General features: G+C 48.5%; 1 protein-coding gene across 1 annotated transcript in view; it reads right to left on the minus strand.

Annotated features, from left to right (window-relative positions):
* Positions 1-3,406: 3,406 nt before the first annotated feature.
* Positions 3,407-11,344, minus strand: part of LOC135828248 (probable flavin-containing monoamine oxidase A) — a 19,576-nt gene continuing 11,638 nt past the window's right edge. The window contains exons 9-13 of the mRNA XM_065340698.1: positions 11,116-11,307; positions 8,598-8,755; positions 6,730-6,816; positions 5,170-5,270; positions 3,407-4,607 (exon numbers count right to left, since the gene is read on the minus strand). Coding sequence (XP_065196770.1) covers positions 4,493-4,607; positions 5,170-5,270; positions 6,730-6,816; positions 8,598-8,755; positions 11,116-11,307 — 653 coding nt within the window. The 3' untranslated portion in view covers positions 3,407-4,492. The remainder of the gene's footprint in view (positions 4,608-5,169; positions 5,271-6,729; positions 6,817-8,597; positions 8,756-11,115; positions 11,308-11,344) is intronic.

Genomic DNA, 11,344 nt, shown 5'->3' on the forward strand with positions numbered 1-11,344 from the left:
TACTAAGCGGGCACTTTTGCTAGTCTTTGCCAAAAAGGAGACATGGGCTACAGTATGAATGTACATGTATATGTATTACAGAACAACAAGGACAATCAAGGCTTGTTTTGATTGTCCTTGTTGTTCTGCTCTGTATTATGCTCTGCCTCCGCGGTGTTGAGCACTGTCAGTACACTGGCCCGGGTACATCCACCAGTGTATATGTATTATAAGTATTGCTGTTCTTAGTATATAACTCTCTAAACTGCTCTTTGCAGGAACTGGTTACAAACAGATTTAATATAGGCTTGTGCCAAAAAATACTCCATGTCTGATGTCAAATTTTGCTCATGCTCATAGTGGAAAGCCTCTGGTCATATACTCGGTAGCTGCTTTGGCCAGGGCTTGCAGCGTGAAGCTAGTGGCAATATCACGTATGTGATATGGCGGTCGATCGCTACCAGCCGGCGGATTGGTCAGCTCCAGAACAGCGCCGCGGAGATTCGGGTCATTGGTTCGCGCGGGATCGAACTGCTGCGCGGTGACCCACTTCAGGCCAGTGGTGGCCAGCTCTAGCCATTCCGCGTCGCCGTCGCTGGCGTGCAGGTCCATCCAGAGAAGCGCGGCGCACGACACAGCGCTCGTCACCTGGCCGAACGTGCTCGTCGTGAAGTCGACGGCCGTCTGCCGGATCAGCCCGCCGTCCAGCCGGCTGGCGTTCGCGTACCACCGCCCAGAACGCTGGGCCACGTTCAAGTAGCTGACGTTCTTCGTGTCGTTGTAGGCGGCCAAGAAGGGTCTTCCCCACCAGAATGCCTGTCTAGGGTGCAACCAGCCACCGTGTGACTTATTCGAATCGCATGGAATGAAATCGACCCAGTTCCCGACCGGTCGTTCGTCATTGTACAATCGCTCGATGACATCATAGAATGCCTCGCGAGCGGTCGCCGATTTAGTTTGCTTGTACAGCTCTAGATAAGTCCAGTCGTCCGCTAGTGGTCGCCCGCGCCGTCTTTCGTCACGTAGTTCCACCCGCCTTCGTGCAGGAACGACTGGTTCTGCCGGTCCCACAGGTCATAGAGTAGGCCATGGCCGCGCATCCAAGCATTGTCCACCGACCAGGTGACTGCAGCGTTCGCTGCCTGCGCGTACGTCGCATTCCCTGTCGCCGCAGCCAAGTCCCACAGGCCACGCATGCCTTCCAGCATCGTGCTTGATTGAGGCGCATTCGCAGAGTTCTCGTACGAGAGAATCATGCCATTCTCCTTGTCAGAGGATCTGACTTGTTTGTCTAGGATAAACCCTGCGCACAGTTCAGCACCGTCCATCCAGGCGTCGATTCTCGATTTCCACATTTCTGCTGTCAAACCTGCGAGCTGGTCTCTGTTCGTGGCTTCCAGCGCGTCCAAAACGAGCTGTCCGACTCTGCTTGCCGCCACCAGACCGCGTATAGCTTGTCCACCGTGCCAAACCGGGCCGTACGTGTCCCATGTCTTCGATCCAGCATCATATTCGTTCCGAAACGCGCCTCTCCAATTGGAATAGTTGTACTTTCGAGAATTTTTCAGATCCACCGGCAAGGACTCGGTTTTCACCTGCGAAACATTCACCAGCCAATCCGCTCCATTTGTGATATGAATCAGCAAGGCTTCCAGGCCACCCAGCGTCGATACAAGACTGTGATACGCTCCTTTCGCATCGAGTTCCAATTTTCCGCTCCTCCCGTTGGCAGTGGCTTCGCTGGGTCGGACATGAGTCGTTTGAATGAAAAGGAGCAAGCAGATTGTGGTTGGAATCGAGGCTCTGCAGACCATCGTTGCAGGAAGATGCCGGTGATGATATCCTTGTCCTATGGTCCGCTTTTCTTTGGTCTAGAGTAACGCAACACTTCGGCTCGGTACTGAAAGAACTACTTCGAAGTGTTTCCAACAATTCGACGTCGAAGTACTGTCAAACCTCCCCTGCTTTGTAGAGCCTGGACTTCAGATTCTTCAAAATCTCCTTTTCAGGCTTTTGTGCCTAGATCAGAGCCAAGGGCTAGGGATGAATGAAATGACTCACTGACATGATCTCTAGTATGATCTCGTAGACCGACTGACAGGGCAACCGCGCGGTAGGGACTCTCTATCTCTCCTTGTACTTTATGTTGTAGTTGTAGATCAAAAATGCAGTCTGTGCACTCACCACCTTGTCCACTCTTGCCACCCCCCACCCCCTCTCCGGGCCCCAACATCATTTCCCATGCAACATGGCCATGACTCGGACACAGCGAGGAGTAAAGCAGCCATCTCCGCTTATACACAGCTTTCAGGGAAATTCATGTACATGTACAGTAAAACCTGTCTAGGACGACCGCTCAAGAGACCTTCAAAACGTGGTCTCTGTTACCAGGTAGTCTCCTTATCCAGGGTCATTTGACTGCAAATAGCTTCCCTTGGTCCTGGCTGCAGTGGTCTTCTTGGACAGGTGGTCGCCTTGACAGGTTTTACTGTACTAGCATGGAGTCACAATTCTGGATAATGAGCTAGGTTCAAATAGACAAGCAACTACCAGTATTCGTTTTCAGGTTAAGAAGAAGGCATTTGGAAAGCGAAGTGCTGCCGATCACCATGCTAACGCACACGTGGACATAATCATCACACGCACGCACAAACACAACGTATGCAAACATGCCACATAGCTAATAGCCTACTATGTACTTGACAAGTACGCTTTTTCCAAGACCTGAGATCTTGAAGAAGGGCTGAGGCTTCCTGCAGCTTCATCTGTGAAACAACGGAATTCGGGTGGACACACCCATTCCCATAGCGCTGCACATCCGAATCAGTTCTTGTTCTTCATACCTGACGATAGCCAAGTGCCGAAACGTTCTACAGTCATGTAACAACGGAACTGGTTCGGATGTGCAGCGCTATGGGAATGGGTATGTCCATCCAAATTCCTTTCATGAGATCTTGAACTTGAACACATCACCACACCAGCAGCGCTACCCCACTCTGGCTCTGGCAATATACCAGACATACAATGTTTCAGGCAAGAGAGCAGTGCTCCAAGGATCCAGTTTGCCATGCATTTTGCTGGTTGAACAAGACTAAACAACGTGCGATGTCGGCTGGAGAGCGCAGTTGCCACTGTTCTGGTCTGGTGGTTAATGTAAACAACACTATCCAGAAAGAACAGTCGATTGCTACTCAGAAGAATAAAATGTACAATTATCATGTCCCATGCTGACCATAGAGTAACCATGGTGATACTCAGTCATTCAAACATCATCGTTGCCAGGTGCGTGCGCCGGTGCCCTTCAAGGGGGGTTCCGGGGGCCTCCCCGTGAAAATTTTTCAAAAAAGGAAGCAAAATCCTGCATTTTGAGCGAAAAAAGGGGGGTTCCGGGCACCCATAAACCCATATCGGGCACGCGCCTGGTTGCTAAGGTTTGAGTCCAAGATTAATACTAGAATACAAGCCCTATGAGTTTCTCTAGCCAATTGGGCACCAAAAATATTAATGCAAAGCAGAATAAAAGAAAATATGGGACCAAGCGTAAATGTTACCTCTATATCTCTAGTGATGTGATAGCTACTATTATGATCAAGGTGCAGCACACGGGTCATCTAAGTCAAGTGTATACACAGCACATATTCATGAAAAGCATCAGCAGTTATGCATAGGCGTGAAGAGAATCAGCTAGTGTGCAACGGCATGCTTGTCAAGCTCTAAGCAACCTAAGGCAACTTTGCTGAGAGAATCGAAACTCAGCAGTCAGATTTCCTTCAGAGTACGGAGTGTGGAGTGGTGAAAGGAGGAACGGAGCGGCAAAGGGACTAGAACGTTGCTGCTGCGCTGCTGCACCGCGACTTTACAACTCTCTACAAAGCATCTAAACTGAAGGTGTAATCTCCAGGGTTATAGCCAGAAGAAAGGTGAATGGGATCATCGGACCCAAAATTTTGGGATTTTACCGCCATTTTGTGTTGTGCTACTACATGATGATAGTGTACTTATCATGCATATGAAAAGGTAGAAATCACACTCTGAAGGGTGGCACATTCATTTTGAAAGAGGGGGGAGGGGGGTCAAAAAGTGAATGGGGCGGTCAAAAAGTAAAGGAGGGTGGTCAGAAAGTGAATGGGGGAGGGGGGGGGGGGGCGGTCAAAAAGTGAATGGGGGAGGGGGGGGGGGGGGGGTCAAAAAGTGAATGGGGGAGGGGGGGGTCAAAAAGTGAACGGGGGAGGGGGGGGGGTCAAAAAGTGAAGGAGGGCGCAGCGTCCCGCTATGTCGCTTTGGCGAGAACCCTGAACTCTACACAAAGCATTACAACTGGTGACGCAAGCGCATAGCCTCTGAAAAATCAGGTCACAGTGCAGGTGTATTGGGCTGAGGTGTAGGAGCACTGGGTATAAGCTGCAGGTGCAGATTTGTATTTGTATTCATGGATTCTCCACGGGCCTTAGCCTACATCGAGGGAGTCTCCTTACAGATACGTACCTATATCACTGCTGAACTGATACCAGAGTTATTCTGCATCAGAGGGCAATGGGATCTCTTCGGCAACTCTCTTGCCCGATGCCACAGCGCCGTCCAGATAGCCTCTCCAAACACATGAGGTCTCAGTGCCGGCCCAGTGAATTCTGCCAGGTAACAGCAATCATACGTACACATACCACACACACACAGATACGTATATGCACATAATATATACACACACAGATACACACACAGATACACGAAAGGCACAACGGGGGTTTACAGATTTGTCGCAACTCGGAGTTTCTTGCTCAATGCAATCATCAGGCAACTCCTTACACACACACAGATATCTATATGCACGTAATACACACACACACACACACACACACACACACACACACACACACACACACACACAGATATGTATGCACATCCACCGGTCGGTGTGGGTCCACGACCGGGAGGGCCTAGTCCAATCACTACCAGTGGATGTGTCACTGTGCTGCGAAGGAAAACCACCCAAACGCGTGTGGATCCATACAAAAACTGACTTCTGACGTCATCACTTTCAAGCCCTATTATGCCCAATACGTACACTGATGGTCATGCAAAGAATTACAAATTGGAATTGTAGCATTTTGACTCGACCATCGTGGCCTAAACTCCGGCGAATGTCTTGCATTTTTCGGTACGAGACCACAGCACTGCTGACTGCGGACTTACCTTCCGAACGGCTTTATAGCCCGCTTGGAATAGTTTGTTAGCGCTCCGGTTATTGAAAAGCTCACCGGACACCCACCGGCCCAGGGTTCCTTGTGCCAGTCCTACCAACAGAGCACGCGCATAGGAAGACAACACAACTTCAGACCGGTCCTCAAAATCAACAATTGAAGAGTCTAGATGCAAAACATGACAGGTTCAGTTCAGCACTTTTCGGACAAAAGGCCAAACAGAATTCGCTTTTTTAATTTTTTTTACAAGATACACAACTCCCAGGCAGGCACATGGGGCTAGCGTGGGGCTAGCAAAGCTTGAGATAGTGCTGGTGGGTCCTGCCATGCTCAACCGACCAGAGGTCTCGGCATCTTCACATGGCAGGCGCACATACCGTATTATCTCCATCACAAGCGCAGTCTCTTGTAGAAGCCCAGTCTCCATTATAAGCGCACTCCAAGAAGGCTTCGAAGATATACAAGCGCAGTCTCCAATTTAAGCGCAAGGCTTACAATGGAGAACTGTATGGATCATGTCCATGCATGTTTGACGTCCACAGTAGTCACATACCCACATGTTATGGCGCAAGTCTGTGATCCCCGAGATAAACCTGTACAGACTCAGTGTACCAGGGGGTGCAAAACTGCATTCACGTTGTGCCTGGTGGGAAATGTTGTGCTACTGGTAATTCAAAGTATGAGAAAAAAATACTTGTACCGGATGGTTGAAAAATTACAAGCCCAGTCTCAAAATTACAAGCCCAGTCTCTAATATAAGCCCAGGGTCAGGACTGGTTGAAAAAATATAAGCTCAGGGCTTATCATGGAGTTAATACGGTATGTGGGTGTCAGTTTAGAAGTGACATGTATTCTAGTCAGCTTTTGAATGTAACTTTTTGCCGGAAGGTACAATGTACTGTTGAGATACTGAATTCAAATAAATCAATACCATACCATACCATACCAAGGTGCATCTAGACATTATGATCGCACTGAGCTCAAAATCTCAAGGTCTCAAAAATTGTCGCTTGTCGCGTTTTGCATAAACTCTCCAAATGCATAGTGGGACGTGCGATTCCGAACACCACTTGCAGCGGCTGAAATACTATGTCCCGACTAAAGTCTGACAATGCACAGTGCTGGACTGCACTCGCACAAACACTGTTTGAAAATCAACTCTACATGACAACCCATTATAGCGCCGGTGGAGAAATACAAACAACAAATAGAAATACCAGTACCTGTTGGAATTGGGATGGAAATAGAGGATTTACAAGTCCCGGACATTCACAAAGACGCAGACTGCCGTTTTGTTCATGTTGCAGAAAGAGAGATTGAGCTTACAACTCAGAGATCTCTCTCTCTCTCTCTCTCTCTCTCTCTCTCTCTCACACACACACACACACACACACACACACACACACACACACACACACACACACACACACGCACGCACACACACACACACACACACACACACACACACACTCGGTCCTATCCCTCTCACTCTGTCTCATGCCTCTCACTCGGCGCCATCCCTTTCACTCACTCGGCTACTTATCCACCATACCTGAATGACAAAATCGATTGGTTCGAGTGCTTTCTCTCCAAGACAATGAGCTAGGTCAGCTAGGATCTTGGTCTTGAGCTCATCCTCCTGCAGACCACACAATACACGTGCACGAATGCACATACAGACACACACACACACGCACACGCACACGCATGCACGCACGCACACACACATGCACGCGTGCATGTACAAAACACACACACACACACACACACACATACACACACCCCTTGGACCTTGGATGCACACACACACACACACACACACACACACACACACACACACACACACACACACACACATCCCCCCCCCCCCCCCCCCTAGTTCCTCGGTCCTTTTTACTTTTTATAAATAATCCTTGGCTCTCCATCCGAGTTCATTCAGTAGTTGTAGTACAGTCAACTTCGCTTACAACAATTTTCGGCGGGGTATCAAAAAATGTCCGGTTATTCACAAAGTGTCGTTATACCCGAAGTCTCATTATATGTATTACAGTTGGAAGGGACTTTGCTCTGGGCATGGACATTCTGTCGTTATTCGCAAATTGTCGTTATATCCGCAGTCGTTATATCCGCAGTCGTTATTAGCCAAGCTGACTGTAGTATTTATTATTTTACTAGGGCAATCCCCACAGACTGTGAGTATTTTTACAGGGTACCCTAGGTAAGTGCGTGAAATAGAGCTAAATGAAGAAAACCGTAAGTGCGTGAAATAGAGTAAAGAAAAACGGTGGCTGCATACTATGCCATTATGTATTGAAAAATAGGCTGCGTAGAATACTGTTCAACATTGCAAATGAGGCTGCCTGGCGGCATGCTGCTGGAAGCGAATTCCACCTGTCACCAGCCAGGTAATGTGATGTCAATTCGATTTGTATTTCGTCTACGAGGACGAATTTACAGCGTGTAGCAACATTGCCGGTCTTGTGTATTGAAAAACGTCCCACCCTCTCTTGTGTGGGAAATATCTGCGTGATCACGTAACTACTACTTCCGGTGCGTGAACAGTGGAGCATATTATAAACTAGTGATGTGTACGGGTAGCCGGTACCCATGCTACCCGTGAGGACCTCGGGTAGACGGGTACAGAATAGCACCCGAAAACCTGAAGTCGCAGACGACATCACGTACAGTGCACGTGTACAAATTCATGTAGTACTCCGCATGTCTACCCAGGGTGTATGGGGAAGGGGTGCATTGTGGTGTTACCATGGAAACATTACCCGATCGGGTACCCGTGCTACCCATGGAAAACTACCCGAACCCGATACCCGAAGGAAAATGCTACCCGCCTCAGCCCTATTATAAACCCAGCGATACAATATTCACAATGGTTCACAATGTTCTTTGATGCACAGGGACCGCAAGTCTCTGGAAGACTCCATGACTAGGCTGCATGCACGTCAACAAGGACGATGAAGCTGTACCTACTCTTCTCCCAGTGCCTTACGTGTACATGCACTGTAAGACCTGTAACTAAAGACCACCGTGACTAGCGACCAACCTGGTACTACAGACCACTTCGCCAGGCATGGACGGTCTCACATTCATATACATGCGTGGCTGACTGGTTGTGCGGTGCAAACCTCTAACTAAGGACCACCTGCGACTAAAGACCACTTTCTCTGGGCCCCAAGGGGTGGTCTTTAGCTACACGTGTTACTGTAAAGTGGAACCTGTCTAAGACGACCGCTCATGGGACCTTCAAAACGTGGTCTCTGTTACTAGGTGGTCTCCTTATCCAGGGTCATTAGACTGGAAAGAGCATCCCTTGATTCTGGTTCCAGTGGTCTTCTAGGACAGGTGGTCGCCTTATCCGAGTGGTCACCTTGACAGCTTTTACTGTAGATGCTACATGACTCTTACCTTGAGCTGTGACTGGTAAACCGCTTGAATACCACCGGCTAGACCGACCAGCGCCGGGTGCAAACCAGCTTCATCTTCTTTGCTAACGTCAAACACAGCGGACAGTGTGTTCTCATTGTGTGTGCTCTGACTTCTAGATTGCGCCATTGGTGAGCAGCCTATGGACACGGAAGGATATCGGAAAAGAGCAAGATTAGAGGCGCGCACATGCACATCTGTGCGTGTGTGTGTGTGTGTGTGTGTGTGTGTCCCATATGGTGCAGTGGTATGTGCAGCGATTTCCAATCGATAGGTTGCGGGTTCGATTCCCGACGATTATGGTCACACACGTCTTTCTTCTCTTTCTAAGACTCTTCCTGACTTTTCTTTCATTCTCCTGGGTGGTTACCAACAGCCAGTGCATGCCGGAGTATGTGGTGTGATGTGTGTGCGGGAAAAAAAAGAAAAAAAAGACCAAAAATAGGGATTCACTGGCCAGAAAAAGTCACTTCAAATAGCTGTATGGTGTAGACCAGGCTGAATAGTGACGGTCAATTCTTCAGCCTTGCAAGCTGTTGAATGGTGCAATCCCAGCACAAGCTGCTATGGCATCTGCCGTAGCATTGCTATCATCGCCTCCGGCGATGGGCGTCAAAGGTCAAAGGTGTGTGTGTGTGTGTGTGTGTATGTGTGTGTGTGTGTGTGTGTGTGCATGTATGTACGTGTGTATTGTGTGTGTACACGTATGTACGTGTGTATTGTGTGCATGTGTGTATGTGTGTGTACGAGGGTGTGTACAGATCAAAAATTAATATGAAGAAGTATCAAACCACATAGCCAAAGGAATGAGTGACACCGGCTTGACAATCATGTTTTCATGCGTACATGCAACATGATCTCTGGAGCAAAGGAGAGGTGGCATGATATTTAGCAACCATACAGAAGGCAGGGAATGTGAACTGTAGTACACGTTGAAACCGGCATGTAACTAAACAGGAATGAGAACCGCACTCGCATGATTAGAACCCTGTCTTGAACAGTGCCCTGTCTCGAATAATACACCTGGCTTGGGAACCAATGAAAAAATTAGGCCCTCTCTTGAATGGGGTCTCGGGCTTGTCGACAAGGGAATGCGTAAGTTTGGTTTCCCAAGTGATCTTGTCCATCTAATCACCCTGTCGGTGTCATGATCGTAATCGCGGTTCTCGTTGCAGTTTCTTTTGAGTCGGGCATCACTTCTATATCAGTATTACACATACCTGCCAAGTACTGAGAGTGCTTTTTCTGGATCGCCATGGCAAAATCGCGGGATTTGCCTTGGTTTTTCGGGATATGTAATATTTTTACCAAAACAATCCTCTCTCAACTTTTGATGGCACCAACATTTTGATAATAGATGATTGATTGATGGTGATCATCGGATCACACTTACACATGTTCAAGACTGAAAAACGGAGGTTTTTCAGAGACTGCTCATGGAAGGAGCACTAGTGGATCCACTGGTACTGCAGGCTATGGCGGTCCGGAATCAATAAGGACAACTACTGGCCTGTGACAAGTCATTTGAAGTGCTCCAAGTACAATATCAAGCTTGTTTCTTGTACAGTGAATTTCGGGATAATCGACAGGAATTTCAGGATCGCGGGAGTTCATCGAAAATTGCGGGATAATCCCGAAAAAATCTGGATACTTGGCAGGTATGGTTACAAGCTGTTACGGAGTAGGCAAGGTACGTTTGGGCCTGGTTTAAATCCGGCTTTGGAAAATTTATTTTTCATTGCTATCAGGTTCGGTCTCATTTTCTCTGTGCTGCGCTGATGAGTCCACAAAGGACGAAACAGCTCTGTCGGCAGATTACAAGTGCTGATAGTTTTGACTCTGTGTATTTTGATTGTATGTTTTGACTTTGTATGCTCCCAGGGCTGGCGCCACTGGTACAGCCGGTACGGCCATGGCCGTACCAACTTCCCAAAAAGTCGGTCCACGTGGAACGTCCAAAACCGGGGAGAAAAAGTTTCAATGTATGATTTTGTACAGGGAGTCGCCCAGAGTGCAGGATTTGCCGTCTAAATTCCAAAAACATTCTGGGGGAGGACCCCCACACCCCCCTTAAAGATGGCCCTTCGGCCGCACCGCTCCGCGGAAGCTGCCTCCGGCCCTGGCTCCACAGCATAAATGTATCAGCATTCGAAAATAGTGCCCTCTCTTAGATAGTGCCACTTCTGTCTCATGAATAAAACTGTGCCTCGGCGGCACTAATCGTACCGGCACAGCAAGCAGTTTCCAAACATGCAAAGTAGAGCATGCAATGGGAGGTACGCATCGAAAATGGCCGTCACCTTTTTGCAGGCCAAAGTGGCCCCATTTTTGGCAGGTACAACCCATTCTAGTACATTTATGGGTATGACCTCACAAAGTTCATGACCTATTTATGCAGAGTTGGTATCAAGGTGTGTACGGTCGTAGGAGACTTGCCCCGCAAAACCTAATGGCGGGAAATTGATGCATACATCCCATTTCCTCAACAACAGCGACATACCAGCAGTTCGTTCTTTTTGATCATCATCGTCCGCCAGCGGGTTGGACATGGCGACGATTTCACCCGACATTCCCGCTTCTCTCCAGAACGCCGTCTGATAGGTGACGATGAACTTGATCAGATGCCCAGGCGACTGCTGCATCGTGAACGTCTTCAGCGACGTCGGAAGATGCGGCGAAAACGTAATGCGATCTGGGGGAAAAACAGACCACCAGTACGACAAACACAA

Source organism: Sycon ciliatum, chromosome 12 (assembly GCF_964019385.1).
Source record: "Sycon ciliatum chromosome 12, ocSycCili1.1, whole genome shotgun sequence".
Classification (NCBI taxonomy): domain Eukaryota; kingdom Metazoa; phylum Porifera; class Calcarea; order Leucosolenida; family Sycettidae; genus Sycon; species Sycon ciliatum.